We start from the raw sequence: 17,360 nt of genomic DNA, 5'->3' as shown, positions 1-17,360 counted from the left end.
AGAGAGAGAGCCCAGAGGAAAATGGAGAGAGGGAGAGACAACCCAGAGAGAGAACCCAGAGGAAATTGGAGAGAGAGAGAGAGAGAGAACCCAGAAGAAAATGGAGAGAGAGAGAGAACCCAGAGGAAAATGGAGAGAGAGAACCCAGAGGAAAATGGAGAGAGAGAGAACCCAGAGGAAAATGGAGAGAGAGAGAGAGAGAGAGAGAGAGAGAGAGAGAGAGAGAGAGAGAGAGAGAGAGAGAGAGAGAGAGAGAGAGAGAGAGAGAGAGAGAGAGAGAGAGAGAGAGAGAGAGAGAGAGAGAGAGAGAGAGAGAGAGAGAGAGAGAGAGAGAGAGAGAGAGAGAGAGAGAGAGAGAGAGAGAGAGAGAGAGAGAGAGAGAGAGAGAGAGAGAGAGAGAGAGAGAGAGAGAGAGAGAGAGAGAGAGAGAGAGAGAGAGAGAGAGAGAGAGAGAGAGAGAGAGAGAGAGAGAGAGAGAGAGAGAGAGAGAGAGAGAGAGAGAGAGAGAGAACCCAGAGGAAAATGGAGAGAGAGAGAGAGAGAGAGAGAGAGAGAGAGAACCCAGAGGAAAATGGAGAGAGAGAACCCAGAGGAAAATGGAGAGAGAGAACCCAGAGGAAAATGGAGAGAGAGAGAACCCAGAGGAAAATGGAGAGAGAGAGACAACCCAGAGAGAGAGAACCCAGAAGAAAATGGAGAGAGAGAGAGAGAGAACCGAGAGGAAAATGGAGAGAGAACCCAGAGGAAAATGGAGAGAGAGAGAGAGAGACCAGAGGAAAATGGAGAGAGAGACAACCCAGAGAGAGAACACAGAGAGAGAGAACACAGAAGAAAATTGAGAGAGAGAGAGAAAATGGAGAGAGAGAGAGAAACCCAGAAGAAAATTGAGAGAGAGAGAGAACCCAGAGGAAAATAGAGAGAGAGAGAGAACCCAGAGGAAAATAGAGAGAGAGAGAGAACCCAGAGGAAAATGGAGAGAGAGAACCCAGAGGAAAATGGAGAGAGAGAGAGAGAGAACCCAGGGGAAAATGGAGAGAGAGAGAGAGAGAGAGAAACCCAGAAGAAAATGGAGAGAGAGAGAGAGAGAGGGAAATGGAGAGAGAGAGAGAACCCAGAGGAAAATGGAGAGAGAGAGAACCCAGAGGAAAATGGGGAGAGAGAGAGAGACCAGAAGAAAATGGAGAGAGAGAGAGACCAGAGGAAATTGGAGAGAGAGAAAGAGAACCCAGAAGAAAATAGAGAGAGAGAACCCAGAGGAAAATGGAGAGAGAGAGAGAGAGAGAACCCAGAGGAAAATGGAGAGAGAGAGCGAGAACCCAGAGGAAAATGGAGAGAGAGAGAACCCAGAGGAAAATGGAGAGCGAGAGAGAGAGAACCCAGAAGAAAATGGGGAGAGAGAGACAACCCAGAGAGAGAACCCAGAGAGAGAGAGAACCCAGAAGAAAATGGAGAGAGAGAGAGAGAGAGAGAGAGAGAGAGAGAGAGAGAGCCCAGAGGAAAATGAGGAGTGAGTGAGAGACAACCCAGAGAGAGAGAACCCAGAAGAAAATGGAGAGAGAGAGAGCCCAGAGGAAAATGGAGAGAGAGAGACAATCCAGAGAGAGAACACAGAGAGAGAGAGAACACAGAAGAAAATGGAGAGAGAGAGAGAGAGAGAGAAACCCAGAAGAAAATTGAGAGAGAGAGAGAAAATGGAGAGAGAGAGAACCCAGAGGAAAATGGAGAGAGAGAGAGAACCCAGAGGAAAATGGAGAGAGAGAGAGAACCCAGAGGAAAAGAGAGAGAGAGAGAGAGAACCCAGAGGAAAATGGAGAGAGAGAGAGAACCCAGAGGAAAATGGAGAGAGAGCGAGAGAGAACCCAGGGGAAAATGGAGAGAGAGAGAGAGAGAACCCAGAAGAAAATGGAGAGAGAGAGAGAGAGAGAGAGAGAGAGAGAGAAAATGGAGAGAGAGAGAACCCAGAGGAAAATGGAGAGCGAGAGAACCCAGAGGAAAATGGAGAGAGAGAGAGAACCCAGAGGAAAATGGAGAGAGAGAGAGAACCCAGAGGGAAATGGAGAGAGAGAGAGAGAACCCAGAGGGAAATGGAGAGAGAGAGAGAACCCAGAGGAAAATGGAGAGAGAGAGAACCCAGAGGAAAATAGAGAGAGGAGGTTTAGAGAAAGGGGTGAGAGTGTAAACAAAGAGGGGGTGTGGAAACTATTTGATTGGCTGTGTGGATTGGGTTGACTTATTGATATTTAACTGTGATACTGCTTTGGTTGGATGACTGTTTTAATTGGTTGTTCTATGACATCAATAACTATAGACTCAGAGCCATATACAGTGACCATAGAACCCATCCCCTTGCACAATTTCTACTTGTAATTTTTTTTGTATGTTTCAGATTAGTTTAAAAAAACGGTAATAAAAAGTATCCACTCCTTTGTGTCAATACTTGGTTAATCTTGCATACTCTAGAATCCTGAATCTAGGTGATTATTATTTGGTGGAAGCATATATCCATTCCTCTGGGCAAAATTACTCAAGCTCTGTCATAGGAAAGTCTGTGGATACTTATCGAATGAAAACATTTCGGGTTGTTATACATGTTAAAACTGTCTAGATTTTTTGGGGTGGGATATGTTGTTTACATCAGTGAATTCAATAACAACCCAGGCTGTAAGGCAACACATTTGTGGTAATTGGGGTGGATCCTTCCTACAGACACTGTGTATATATATGTATATGCTTTGTATATGGTTCTGTGAATGTATTGACGTGATGTTTTGAACGGTTCTGATTGGCTGTGTGGATTGACTGACGAGTGGGCGTGTCTTGCAGTCAGCCACCTGTATGGTTTTGGCCTGATGGACGCGGAGGCTATGGTGAAGGAGGCGGAGCAATGGAAGCAGGTCCCCGCCCAGCACATCTGTGTGGAGAGTGCCGACCGCCAGATCAGGTACTACACAACCAATGCCTCCCTAGTTTTCCTGTCCTTACCTAATCATCCAACCAATCAAATTTGATCTGTTCAGAGCTATTGACAAATACATTACAACACTATATTAAACAACAACCAAGGGTAGTGTTCATCAGGGCACAAAGTTGTTTACCTCACTGTTTCACTCCGTTTTGGATAATATTTTCCCATTTCGTGCCTACTGACTCTCTCCCGGGGTGTGTTTTTGTCCAAAAGTCTTCATGCACCCACATGTATGGGATTGTGCAAGCTCCTGCACACTGAGAGGAGCCAGCCAAGCATTAGTTCTGGAGGGTCTAATGCACACACACACAAAACGCGCGCACACACACACACACACAAAAAACGTGCGCGCACACACACATCCCAGATGACTTACAGGCCCTTTTCAATTTGATCTGCTTGTTTTTTTTTTGTTGTTTTTTTTCTCTCTCCCTGTGCAGCTGGATGCTTAATCGGGCCCCTGTCGAACACATTGACGAGCCAATCACAGTTTCGTTTACTGGCTTTGAATGGAACCAATCAGCCTCATGCTAGTTCCCCAGTCGATCTCCCTATCTATCAGCCCAATGATGGCCGGACGATAGGAATCTTATGGGAAGCATATCTTGTGCGTGTTTGTGTGTGTTTTGAGGGAGCGTTTTAGTATGTGAAGTGAGGCAGCACCGGGTGTGTTTTGGCAACGCTGTGTGTTTTTGCTCTGGAGCTATCCTCTGGACGTCATCTTCCAGCCGCTGGGCTCTGCACTGAGACACCCCTTGGCTGGCCTCTCCATTGCATTTGGTAACGTCTGGGCCTTCTCCTCCTTGGAGCATTGTAGAGGACCATGGGATCTGTAGACTGCCAGGGAAGTCGTAATCTGGGTTTGTCTCGTCCTCCCAACCCCCCGCCCCAAGCACACTTAAATGCATATCTATACCCCAAAATACTTGCACACAAACACACACACGCCTGCTAGCGTAGATTCTGGCGTAGTGTTTGGGAGCCAAGCTGCTCTCAAAAACCCACGGTTCAGATTAATCAATAATCCATGATAGCTGGGTAGCACATGGCTCGCCTACTCTGTGTCTATGGGTTCCACTTCCTATCACACGTCAGATTTAGATTCTGATTGGGTGACTGCTCTGACACTGACACCTGCTTGGTTGCTTCCCTCTGCCTGCAGGACGATCCGCCCGGAGCACGTGGTGCGCTCCGTGTACAAGGCCACAGGCTGCATTGACAACTCCAACCACCATGTCATCTACCTGGAGCACGTGGTCGTACGCATCACCATCACGCACCCGCGCCGCGGTGACCTGTCAATCAACCTCACGTCCCCCTCAGGAACCAAGTCCCAGCTGCTCGGCAACAGGTGAACCTCCCCTTCAATTCTACTCTACTATTCTCGCTCTTACACTCTATTCACCAGCGTTTCTTCACGCCTGGCTTGTGTTCCATCCCAGCACTAACACACTTGTTTCGACAAATCATTAAGCTGTTAAATAGTTTAACCAGATTTGTTCGTACTGGACCGGAATAAGAAGAGCCTGCACATCCCTGTGGCTCCCCAGGACCAGGATTGACGAGCACTGGTCAACATGTTTCTACTACTGAATCTCTCCAGTTTGTGGTCTGAATGTGGTCGAACCGTGTGGTTTCTCCTTTGTAGGAAATAGAAGTGTGGTTGACTTGTGGTCTCCTCTAGGTTGTTTGACCACTCCATGGAGGGCTTTAAGAACTGGGAGTTCATGACCACTCACTGCTGGGGGGAGAAGGCGGCCGGGGACTGGATCCTGGAGATCCATGACTCCCCCTCGCAGCTCCGCAGCCAGAAAATCCCAGGTACAGTAGACTAGAGAAGCCACCCTGTCTAAAGTAGCGAAAGCACCAGTGGAAAATATGCTTAAAGTGAACTATCCCCTTAAGAATACTCACTGACAACCAGAGTTATATTGCATAGCAGTATACCAATGATATGTCCTTTACCAAAAATGTGTCCTTTACCAATGATGTCCTTTTTCACCCTCTCTCTCGTCTGTGTCTGCTGATGCTGTGCTGGGCGACGTAACCCCCCAGGCAAGCTAAAGGAGTGGTCCCTGGTGCTTTATGGCACCTCCGTGCACCCGTACTCCTCCCTGCGCAGCGACAAGCCCCGTTCGGCCGAGCCCCCTGCAGACGAAGAATTCACTGAGGAGTACAACGGTGAGTGGGGAATATGACAGAGGGAGGGAACGAGGGACTGTAAGGAAAGAGAGGTGGAGGACAGAATACAGGAATTCTGTTGTAAGGAGACATAGTAGGAAAGAGGGAGCAAATGGAGGACAGGAAAGGGGGAAAGGAAAAAGGGGTCAGGGCCAGACACCTATACCAAATAAACCTTTGATTATTTCTCCCTCTGTTCCTTCTCTTCCTCTGTTCTCCCTCTACCTCTCTATGTTCCCTACCTCTCTCTGTTTGCTACCTTGTTACCTCTATGGTGACTCTCTCGCACTACATTTGACATTTTAGTCATTTAGCAGACACTCTTATCCAGAGCGACTTACAGTTGGTGAGTGCATACATTTTCATACTGGCCCCCCGGGGGGCCACTACCTTGAACTGCTTTCCTTTCATAGCTCTACCTCTCTTTCTGCTCTCTCCCTCTGTTCTCTTTCCCTCTGTTCTCTCTCTCTCCCTCTCTGTTCTCTCCCTCTCTGTTCTCTCTCTCTCTCCCCCCTCTCTGTTCTTTCTCTCTCTCCCTCCCTCTGTTCTCTCTCTCTTTCTCCCTCTCTGTTCTCTCTCTCTCCCTCTCTGTTCTCTCTCTCTCTCTCTGTTCTCTCTCTCTCTGTTCTCTCTCCTCTCTCTCTCTCTCCCTCTCTGTTCTCTCTCTCCCTCTCTGTTCTCTCTCTCTCTGTTCTCTCTCCTCTCTCTCTCTCTCTCTGTTTCTCTGTTCTCTCTCTCTCTCTCTCTCTGTTCTCTCTCTCACTCCCTCTCTGTTCTCTCTCACTCCCTCTCTGTTCTCTCTCTCTCTCTGTTCTCTCTCACTCCCTCTCTGTTCTCTCTCTCTCTCTCTCTCTCTCTCTCTCTCTGTTCTCTCTGTTCTCTCTCACTCCCTCTCTGTTCTCTCCCTCTCTGTTCTCTCTCTCTCACTCCCTCTCTGTTCTCTCTCTCTCACTCCCTCTCTGTTCTCTCTCTCTCACTCCCTCTCTGTTCTCTCTCTCTCACTCCCTCTCTGTTCTCTCTCTCTCACTCCCTCTCTGTTCTCTCTCTCTCACTCCCTCTCTGTTCTCTCTCACTCCCTCTCTGTTCTCTCTCACTCCCTCTCTGTTCTCTCTCACTCCCTCTCTGTTCTCTCTCTCTCACTCCCTCTCTGTTCTCTCTCTCACTCCCTCTCTGTTCTCTCCCTCTCTGTTCTCTCTCTCACTCCCTCTCTGTTCTCTCTCTCTCACTCCCTCTCTGTTCTCTCTCACACCCTCTCTGTTCTCTCTCACTCCCCCTCTGTTCTCTCTCTCTCCCTCTCTGTTCTCTCTCTCTCCCTCTCTGTTCTCTCTCTCTCTCTCTGTTCTCTCTCACTCCCTCTCTGTTCTCTCTCACTCCCTCTCTGTTCTCTCTCACTCCCTCTCTGTTCTCTCTCACTCCCTCTCTGTTCTCTCTCACTCCCTCTCTGTTCTCTCTCTCACTCCCTCTCTGTTCTCTCCCTCTCTGTTCTCTCTCTCACTCCCTCTCTGTTCTCTCTCTCTCACTCCCTCTCTGTTCTCTCTCACTCCCTCTCTGTTCTCTCTCACTCCCCCTCTGTTCTCTCTCACTCCCTCTCTGTTCTCTCTCACTCCCTCTCTGTTCTCTCTCTCCCTCTCTGTTCTCTCTCACTCCCTCTCTGTTCTCTCTCTCTCTCTCTCTCTGTTCTCTCTCACTCCCTCTCTGTCTCTCTCTCTCTCTGTTCTCTCTCACCCCCTCTCTGTTCTCTCTGTTCTCTCTCTCTGTTCTCTCTCTTTCACTCCCTCTCTCACTCCCTCTCTCACTCCCTCTCTGTTCTCTCTCTCTCACTCCCTCTCTGTTCTCTCCCTCTCTGTTCTCTCTCTCTCTCACTCCCTCTCTGTTCTCTCTCACTTCCTCTCTGTTCTCTCTCTCTCACTCCCTCTCTGTTCTCTCTCACACCCTCTCTGTTCTCTCTCTCTCACTCCCTCTCTGTTCTCTCTCACACCCTCTCTGCTCTCTCTCACTCCCTCTCTGTTCTTTCTCACTCCCTCTCTGTTCTCTCTCACCCCCTCTCTGTTCTCTCTCTCCCTCTCTGTTCTCTCTCTCTCTCTCTCTCTCTCTTCTCTCTCACTCCCTCTCTGTTCTCTCTCTCTCTGTTCTCTCTCTCTGTTCTCTCTCTCTCTCTCTCCTCTCTCACTCCCTCTCTGTTCTCTCTCACACCCTCTCTGTTCTCTCTCACACCCTCTCTGTTCTCTCTCACTCCCTCTCTGTTCTTTCTCACTCCCTCTCTCTCTCTCTCCCTCTCTGTTCTCTCTCTCCCTCTCTGTTCTCTCTCTCTCTCTCTCTCTTCTCTCTCACTCCCTCTCTGTTCTCTCTCTCTCTGTTCTCTCTCTCTCTCTCTGTTCTCTCTCACTCCCTCTCTGTTCTCTCTCACTCCCTCTGTTCTCACTCTCTCTCTCTGTTCTCTCTCTCTCTCTCTCTCTGTTCTCTCTCACTCCCTCTCTGTTCTCTCTCACTCCCTCTGTTCTCTCTCACTCCCTCTCTGTTCTCTCTCACTCCCTCTCTGTTCTCTCTCTCTCCCTCTCTGTTATCTCTCTCTGTTCTTTCCTTCTCTGTTCATTTTGTTTTCTCGGTCTCTGTTCACACTCTTATCTCTCTGTTCTCTCCTTCTCTTTCTCCCGTCTCTCTGTTCTCTCTTTCTCCCGTCTCTCTGTTCTCTCTTTCTCCCGTCTCTCTGTTCTCTCTTTCTCCCGTCTCTCTGTTCTCTTTCTCCCGTCTCTCTGTTCTCTCCTTCTCTTTCTCCCGTCTCTCTGTTCTCTCTTTCTCCCGTCTCTCTGTTCTCTCTTTCTCCCGTCTCTCTGTTCTCTCTTTCTCCCGTCTCTCTGTTCTCTCCTTCTCTTTCTCCCGTCTCTCTGTTCTCTTTCATTTTGACATTTACATTTTAGACATTTAGCAGACGCTCTTATCCAGAGCGACTTACAGTTCACACATTCATCTTAAGATTGCTAGGTGACTACTACATATCACAGTCGTAAGTACATTTTTCTTGAATAAAGAAGTTATCAGCAAAGTCAGTGCTAGTAGGAAAAGAAAAGTACAATTTTTTTCTCTCTGTTCTCCTTCTCTCTCCCTCTCTTTCTGTTCTCCCCCTTTCTCTACCTCTGTGGGTTTCTCCTGCAGAGTTACAGTGAGTAGGCAGCTGATAGTCATTAGCCAGTGTGATCAGCCACAGCCATGATAGCAGAACATAAACACCCCCAACTTTTTTATGCTCGTTAGTCATAACACACTCCTGCCTTCTGCACAACAGGGAACACCTTTCACACACACACTCTCTCACTCTCTCACTCACTTAAACAGACCTAGCAATAGGAGAATATTACACAAGACACTAACTCAGGACTTTATACTCCTCTAACGGTAATGTGATTCCCCGTAGTACACCAATCTGACACTACACCCTAACATCACACTACATGGTTGTTTCTTCAAAACTTAGAATTATGGGTTGGAATGCCAGTCACCTCCCTTTAGTCGCACAGTTTTGTCTCATTCATAAAGTCAACTAACCACCACCCCCCTGTAGCATGGTGTACTACAGTACCCACAATGCTCTGTATAACATATCCTCTTCACCAGGGCTCTGTAACAGCGAGTGCAACGAGAACGGCTGTGAAGGCCCCGGACCTCACCAGTGCATCAATTGCCTCCACTACTTCCTCAAGTTCAAGAACAACACCAGGTTAGAATGTCAGTGTTCTGGCTACCTACTCCAGGACAACAGCTGGGTCCTGTTCATTAGGCACCAAACGGAAGAAAACGGACTTAAACGGGCAGGGACTTACATTTACATTTTACATTTTTAAACGGGCAGGGACTTCCATGACTTGTTGCATGTTCATGATTTTGGCAATAGCCATAGGCTGTGTTTACACAGGCAGACCAATTCTTAACTTTTGCCCGGTTATTGGCAAAAGATCTGATCTGATTGGTCAAAAGACTGCAGTGTTAGGGACATTGCATCTCCCTTGTCTCACTCATTTGTTCTGATTGACGTCGGTGGTGACCTGACCATTGCCACACGGTGAGAACCATTCTTACAAGGCCATGCTCAGTAGAGTAAGGCATACCATAAACTAAACGTTTTTTCCAAAACGAATATCTGTGTGTGAGAGGGGGAGGTTGAGCTGTGTGAATGTGTGCAGTGGGGATCTAAGTCCACTGTAATTACCTTTGTGTCTGCAAGCACACTACGCAGTACACTAATAAACAAGAGGGGTGTGCAGGTGCCTGGAGACAGCCTGTGAGGGCTGCTCTGTCTTGTGTTGTAAAACCTTATCATTAGCCCTCTTAAGAATACAATGTTTTTCCACTACTTCCAACCCATGAGTGCTTAATGTAGCTGGAGTGGGTTTGGGAGGGGTGGAAGGAAGGAAAGGGGGGGGTTAATGCTCATAATTATATCCCTATGTTTCTCTTTGATGACCTCGCCTAATGGGTGGGGATGTAAGTGTGGTGGGAGGGGGATCTGACGTGGGAGAGAAGTTTTGGAGCACACGGTTTTACATTTGTTAGAAAACAGCGTGAGAGCGAAGGGGCAAAGGGGCAAAGGAGGTTTATGGAGTTATCTAACAGATGTGCTTTAAAATAAGGCACCTGTTCACCGTACAGAAACGCATGCACAAACACTCCCACACACACTCCCATGCTTATATGCAGTCAGATATCTGATATGCACGTAAACATATATGCTGTGTATAATTTCAGGCCATGAACTTTGTTCGCTCCCACGGGGGAGAGGGGTTGTTATTCTAGAATCTGGTGGATTTTGGTTTATCACCTTGTTCAAACAGAGTCAGCGGTCAGAGTGCAGAACTCTAGCCTAGAACTCTTTTTTTTCCTTTAGCCTGTTCCCGAATGCCGATAACAGCAATGATAATTATGCATATTTCTCCTCTCCCTCTGTCCCTCTCCTCCCTCTTTCTCCTCTCCGCTGCAGGACATGCGTGTCGGAGTGCCCATCCGGGTTTTTCCGCGACGACAGGAAGCGTTGTAAGAAGTGTTCGTCTCTGTGTGAGACGTGTGTTGGTAGCCGTAGTGACCAGTGCTCCACCTGCAGACCGGGCTTCCATCTTAATGAGGGTTCCAACATCTGCGTGGCCAGCTGTGTGGACGGCTTCTATCTGGACCACGGCAAGTCCACACACACACACACACACACACACACACAATGAATATTCTAATATGGGCCTTGATGTGCCTGTTAGGCAATTTGTTGATTGATTGATTGTCATTGATTGGCTAGAAAACAATCCAATGACCTGGTGTCCCAGGCCTCAAAGTTTCAGACACAGATTTGAAGCCCCCCCCATCCACCATCCTCAAACTCAGCCTCTTCTCCCTTACCCAACGCTGACGCCCACACCAACCCCCCTAACACTCCCAATGCCTCTTTGGCCCCTATGTGACTGGACGTCTTCTTCTTTTGTGTTACAGATTCCAACATGTGCAGGAGATGCAACGAGAACTGCAAGAAGTGCACCACGTCTAATATCTGCACAGAATGCAAACCAGGGATGAGGTAAGCCAAACCAACCAAGCCAAGCCAAACACACTCCCTCTGAACCCATCACCTCTAGCCCCCCCCCCACACACAAACACACTGCTGGTCTGTAGTAGTAGTTGAATCACAAAACGGTCCAGGGATCCATTTTGATGTGTCTCTGTGGAGTTTTTGATCATCTTGATTATCACCGCCACCACACTTGCCCTCAGACAGAGAAGCGTTCAAAAGCGTTTCAGTTAAATTGAGAACCAAACACTTTGAAGCGTTTCAAAACATTGTGGTCTCGAATCCAGCCTGACTTACTCCTGCTAGTGTTCAATGCTGTCTGAGACAGAGGTGGTAACACGTGCAGTAATCCTTCCGAATGCCTGCAAGACCACAGACAGTCACTCCTGTTCACCATTCACAGGAGAGGGAGGACAAAAACCCAAATACTTTCTGGGAAACGGAGCCAATATATCCCAGTCCAGCTGTTTTTCAGCTCAGCTCACCACAGAAAACCTGTCCTCACAGCAACTTCTCAGAATGAGGTTTAGAATAGAGGTCCAAACCTAAGTGAAATTCCCATCAGACACCAACAGGTTCCGAGGTGGACCAGATCCGACACAGAATATGTCAGCGATGAGTGCGAATCGGATCCAAATTGGGTCGGGTCTGTATCGGACCCAAATGGATCCGAAATATTAAAAAATGCAGCTTTATTGCTGCACAAGCCAGCAGAATTGTTTTGACTTGTCTGGCAGGCAGTGAACGTTAACGTTTCACATACATTTTCTGTTGTAGGCCTATCTGAAATAATTTAGTTGGGCTACACTACAGCTTAGTATTTTCATAAATGCATCCCTAATTTAAAATGTCGACACAAAAAGGTGTGTGGCAAAGACGCTCTCTTTCTCCCGCTGATTTGTTTGCATTCATTGTTTCATTGTGTGAATTGTTTGCCCTTTTGTTAAGGTTTATTTTTTATATATACTGAACAAAAATATAAACGCAACATGCAACAGTTACAGTTCATATAAGGAAATGAGTCAATTGAAATGAATTCATTAGGCCCTAATCTATGGATTTCACATGAATGGGCAGGGGCGCAGCCATGGGTGGGTGTGGGAGGGCATAGGCCCACCCACTTGGGAGCCAGGCCGACCCTCTGGGGAGCCAGGCCCGGCCAATCAGAATGAGTTTTTCCCCACAAAAGGGCTTTATTACAGACAGAAATACTCCTCCGCACCCCACCCCCCCCCATCCCCCCACCCCCCTCCCCCCTCTGACGATCCCACAGGTGAAGAAGCCGGATGTGTCGGACCTGGGCTGGCGTGGTTACACGTGGTCTGCGGTTGTGGGGCCAGTTGGACGTACTGCCAAATTCTCTAAAACGACGTTGGAGAGGCGGCTTATGGTAGAGAAATGAACATTAAATTATCTGGCAACAGCTCTGGTGGACATTCCTGCAGTCAGCATGCCAATTGCACACTCCCTCAAAACTTGAGACATCTGTGGCATTGTGTTGTGTGACAAGACTGCACTTTTTAGTGGCCTTTTATTGTCCCCAGCACAAGGCGCACCTGTGTAATGATATGCCACACCTGTCAAGTGGATGGATTAACTTGACAAAGGATAAAATGCTCACTAACAGGGATGTAAACAAATGTATGCACACAAATTTAGAGAAATAAGCTTTTTGTTCGTATGGAAAATTATTTCTGGATCTTTTATTTCAGCTCATGAAACATGGGACCAGCACTTTACATGTTGCGTTTATATTTTTTGTTCAGTGTATTTTGCTTGATCACGCATAGAAGTACCTGGCCTGTGTGCAAATGTAGGCCTATAAAAGTTCCCATTTGTGGATGTCTGATAGTATTTCTGATTGTCTTAACTCAACACCACTTATGAGCTGCGGATCTTCTCAAAGTATTTTTTTCGGCTCCACACACAGTCAGAGTATTTTACATTCATTGCAAATGTTCCTTATTGTATATGAAAAATCTTTCCAACACTCTCCTTCTCGATAGGCTTAAGTAACCTCCTTACCTCTGTGTGACATAGCAACATGTTGCTGATCCCATATCTCCAGTGGAAACGTCATAAAATAGGCTACCTGAACACTTCTCTCCCTTGTGCAAATACGACTGTCTGTTCTGAGCTTATTGCCACGGGAAACCGTGAGGGGCCCAGTTGAAACAATGTTGCAAGTTCGCTATAGCAAGAGATCAAGCCAGACAGAGAGAGAGAGGCAGACAGGTGGAGGAGAGATTAATGCTTTAGACTGAACCAACTGCCATGCGTAGCAAATGTGATTTATAGAGGTGACTTTATATTTTCATCAGGATATTTTCTTGTAATATAATTTCACATATTTTGGATCTGACCTGTTCGGATACCGGGTCGGATCTCTGGTAATCGGGTTAGGATATATCAGTGAAGACCTAGTTTAGAACCTTTAGTGCGGTTCTTAAACCTACTTTTTTTCACACCTCTCCTCTGCGATCCCCAGCCGTTCCAAGTATTTGAACTATTCCATAGCTAACACACCAGATTTGACTTGTTCACTAATTATCAAGCCCTTGAATAGGTGAATCCAGGTGAGCTAGTTCAGGGTTACAACAAAATTGGGAAACGTCTGGTGTCCCCGAGGAGAGGTTTGAAAACCACTGGACTAATGTATAGTTTATTATTTAATTTGATATATGAAAAAAAGGGACCGGTTGCTAGTGAGGTGTGTTGTGTACTAACGTGTGCCTGTGTAATTCAGTGTATTGCTCTCTCCAGTCTTCAGGGGAATAAATGTCAGATGACCTGTGACCCCGGAACCTACTATAATGGCCACAGGAGGACCTGCGAGCTGTGCCACCGAGCGTGTGCCACCTGTGCAGGTAACGCTCCCTTCACAAAGTAAAGATGGTCCCTCCCAGTCAGTTGGCCAAAGTAAAAATCGATATTTTGTCCAAAGTGAAGTCTGTGCACTGCTCACAGTCTCCCCCTGTCTGCAGGCACTGGGATGGAGGCGTGTAACAAGTGTGCAGAGAGCTACTTCTTGGAGGAGTGGCGCTGTGTGTCCACCTGCAGCGTGGGATACTACATGGCCGAGCAGACCTCGGACAACGGCGACGTCAACAAGTCCTGCAGGAAGTGAGTCTGCTTGACGCGTACAAACTCCACACCTTCCACATCCTCCTCTCTTCTACACCTCCTGTCAAACTGCCTCAAACCGGACTCTAATCTTCAAAAGGGTTCCAACAGCTGTCATATATCTAAGGTCCCTTAAACCTGCTGTTTCCTCCTGTTTAATCCATCGCTACTCGCTATGTGGTCTGGAGGATATGTGGTCTGGAGGATATCTGGTCTGGAGGATATCTGCCCGTCAACCCTCCTGTTTGATGTACCTAAATCATGAAGTTGGAAAAAGGGACAAACACGCTTTGTGGAAAGTGCGCCCTCTATCTATCTAACTGTGTGACCTAAGCTTTAGCTCTAACCCGTCCTCCCCCCACCCCCAGGTGTGACCACAGCTGCTACTCCTGCACAGGACCCGGCGAGACCAACTGCAGCACCTGTGTGAACGGCTACAACCTGGAGGCAGGAGTGTGTGTGGTCAGCACCATCTGCAAAGATGGTGAGTACTAGAAACCCCTCTTATAAATGATATATTATAGACTCTTTAAGGAGCTCGTTCTAGAAGTGGCTGCTCAGTTACTGCACAGGTAACAGCTGTCTTAAACTTTCTGTGTTCTCTCTCGCTGTCTTCCTCTTTTTGTCGCGATCTTTGCTCATGTATTCACCCCTAACTAATCTATCCCAATCTCCCTTTACATCTTGTCTAAATTGTGCATGTTTAAAATTAGGCAACATCTGTCTGTTTCTGCAATACCTTCCCCATATCTCACACTAGATAGAAGGTTGGTGTTGTGGCCTCATACTGTAACCTAGGATAGAAATAATCCATGCTCTCTTTTTGGCATTCCATTGAGATGGCTAACCTTTTCAGCCCATTTGTCTGTGAGATATGATGAAGGTTTTTGTGAGTCGTCACCATAGAGTTGGAAAGAAAGCCCACCCCTATATTTGCCATTATTACTTCTGTGAATGCACGGGCAGTGTCTGTAATGAATAAAACAGGATATGGGCGCCCTCTATCCATCTCTATGGTCGAACTTTCTTCTGATGATCTGATTTGTATTCAAATTGTCATCCCCAGTCTGTCCATGACCCACTGAGACCAATAAAAAGTGTTTTATTGACTACAATACTAATGAATCACTTCAGCTTGTAGAAAACTGAAGACTCTCTTGGGTTTTGAGTTCACTGCAAGTAAAAAAAAAAAACATATTTCAAATTGAAGTTACGACAGACTGGCGATCCACTTTTTCTGTGCAAAGTCATCTCTGACGAAAACTGACTTAATGTTTTGACTTTTGAAATTGACCCTCTTTGAAATTGATTGACGTTTTTTCTCTTTTTCCCCAAATTTCTGTTTTACTTTCCGACATGGATCCAATCATTCCTGCTGGACTACAATCTTTCCCCTCCCCTCCGATGAACATCACACCTCTGATGGATCAAAACCAAACTCTTTCTGTCACCTGACCCCTCCTGACCAATCACGTGGCTCTGTCTGCCTGTCCTGTCCAATCCTGACCAATCCCATGGCTATGCCTGTTGTTGTCCCCCCCCCTATCTCTTCTTCCTGGTATGTGGAAAGCAAATGAAGAATCTTGGGCGGAAGGCAGTTTCTGTGTGCTTGTAAAAAAGAACAATCTGTGCCAGAGAAAAGTGCTGCAGCAACTGTGCTGCAGAACATGCTCGCTAAAAGGGTGACGGGAGGTCCCACGGGGGGGCAGGGAGCCAAGGGGGGGGGGCACCCCTCTACCCAAGCCCACTCACTCAGTCACATAATTTATAAGAAAATCTGTGCCTCTTAAGGGACTGCGTCAGAGGTGTGAGGACAGAACTACAACAAACCTACCTTTTTTCTGTACTGGGACGTGGTCAGGGCGACAGTAGCAACTGGGACTTACTAAAAAAACAAAAACAAATAATGTGTCGGTATTTTGTGACCAAAGCATCGATGCCAAAATAATTGTACCATTTTCCAGTGTAGGATGTGTAGCTTGCAGGAGGGACCTGCCAATCTGTGTTTACTTCAGTTTTTTTTGCTCCTCCTCAAGAGTAACGATGCACAGGTGAAAGCTGATGAACGTACCAACCCCCGGATGTGTGTTTGTAAATAAACGTAAAAGCTCACTCAATAATGTGAAAACTGTCTGGGTTGCGTTTGCTATCTGCCAAGTGAGGACACACGTGCATGCACACACACACAGCAGGATTGTGCAAACACTTGAATTGACAGGTGGGAAAATCATGTCCCCGTTCTAAATGCCACAGGGAATCCATTGTGTGCCACAGGGAATCCTGACTGCTAAACTGTCATCTATTTTTCAGGTCGTGCGCGTGTGTGTGAGAGAGAAAATATTACAGGTACCCTTGACTCACTCACACATCATTCCACAGGCACTAAGATGAGATCTATTTATCAAAGACCACATGAGATAAATCAGGGTCGTATTTATTAGGCACAAAACGTAAGAAAACTGACTGAAACAGGGATGACTACCTAGTCTCGCCCAATAAGAAACACTTATTTTCGTTTTTTCATTACAAAACACTTTAAGTTTTCGTTGCGTGCCCTAATGAACAAGACTCATATCTTACTGCTACACGAGACCATGGGGCCATCGCACTCACAAACAGCAGCACTAGCAGTGCTTTATTCCACAACATTGCACGGTTATGTCATTGCATTCAAACAGAGGTGGTACTGTATCTTTTTGATCATCAAACAATGTTGATATGGTAGATGTTTTTGGTGGACTTCATTTAAATGTTATTCTATCCTTGCTAGCTGCCACACATTCAAGACATGTCCATGACACTATAGCAAATGGCATGCATTTCATTAAGATTGTGTTCATTAGGCACCAAATGGAAGAAAATACTGTATTACTTATTAATGTATTAAAACGTTTTCCGTTGCTTGCCCTGGTGAACACGACCCAGGTTGTAAGTACCTCTGAGAGACTGAGAATCCAAGACAATGGTTGGTGCTGAAAAATTGGACCACAGTCTGTCTCTCTCTCTGTCACAAGCAGGCTATGGAAGTCAACTTTGTAATGGTTGAAAACCCTGTTCATAAAACCCATTTATAGAATGAATACTGAGGTGGATACGACACTGTATTCCAATAAAGAATGTGTCAAATTTCATTCTCAATGTGGGTTTATACCTTTGAACAATTACAGTATTACTGTAGTCATGTTGTACTGTTCATTGTGGTTTAATTGAAATAAAGATTGATTGATCCCTTTGGTTAACAGAAATGTATTCTTGGTCATTGTTGAAGATGACTTAGTTTTGATTAGATAGTGTCAGAGTAGTATGTTGATTTATATAATGTCTTTTCAGACCCCCCCTCACACACACACACGTTTTTATTGTAAACCAGTGTCAATGTTATATATATTAATGTTATTACTCCTCCAAGGTGTAGTCTGGGATTTCCTTTTTACTTTGATGTTTTTTTCTGCTAGGCTGTGTTGTTCATTGTAAACATCATCATTGTCCTACACTGTTTATCTGGGCCGTGTTCATTTGGCAGACCATGGAAAACATAACGGACTG

The 17,360-nt window shown here is 46.4% G+C and overlaps 1 protein-coding gene across 3 annotated transcripts in view; it reads left to right on the top strand.

Annotated features, from left to right (window-relative positions):
- The window catches only part of pcsk5b (proprotein convertase subtilisin/kexin type 5b), a 65,746-nt gene that overhangs the window by 30,368 nt on the left and 18,018 nt on the right, over positions 1-17,360 (top strand). Inside the window, exons 11-21 of one of the 3 annotated variants that reach the window (XM_041900499.2) lie at positions 2,824-2,941; positions 4,128-4,316; positions 4,650-4,786; positions 5,021-5,146; positions 8,759-8,861; positions 10,119-10,312; positions 10,616-10,700; positions 13,455-13,558; positions 13,676-13,814; positions 14,183-14,298; positions 15,394-17,053. In XM_041900499.2, the coding sequence (XP_041756433.1) occupies positions 2,824-2,941; positions 4,128-4,316; positions 4,650-4,786; positions 5,021-5,146; positions 8,759-8,861; positions 10,119-10,312; positions 10,616-10,700; positions 13,455-13,558; positions 13,676-13,814; positions 14,183-14,298; positions 15,394-15,500 (1,418 nt within the window). In that variant the 3' untranslated portion in view covers positions 15,501-17,053. Of the gene's footprint in view, positions 1-2,823; positions 2,942-4,127; positions 4,317-4,649; positions 4,787-5,020; positions 5,147-8,758; positions 8,862-10,118; positions 10,313-10,615; positions 10,701-13,454; positions 13,559-13,675; positions 13,815-14,182; positions 14,299-15,384; positions 17,054-17,360 lie in introns of those variants that run through there. The other 2 variants (XM_041900498.2, XM_041900497.2) reach the window with 2 other exon arrangements.

The sequence above is a fragment of the Coregonus clupeaformis genome, chromosome 16 (assembly GCF_020615455.1).
Source record: "Coregonus clupeaformis isolate EN_2021a chromosome 16, ASM2061545v1, whole genome shotgun sequence".
In the NCBI taxonomy this organism is placed as follows: Eukaryota; Metazoa; Chordata; class Actinopteri; order Salmoniformes; family Salmonidae; genus Coregonus; species Coregonus clupeaformis.
The sequence above is the reverse complement of the archived record's forward strand: the minus strand, read 5'-3'. Positions and strand labels throughout refer to the sequence as shown.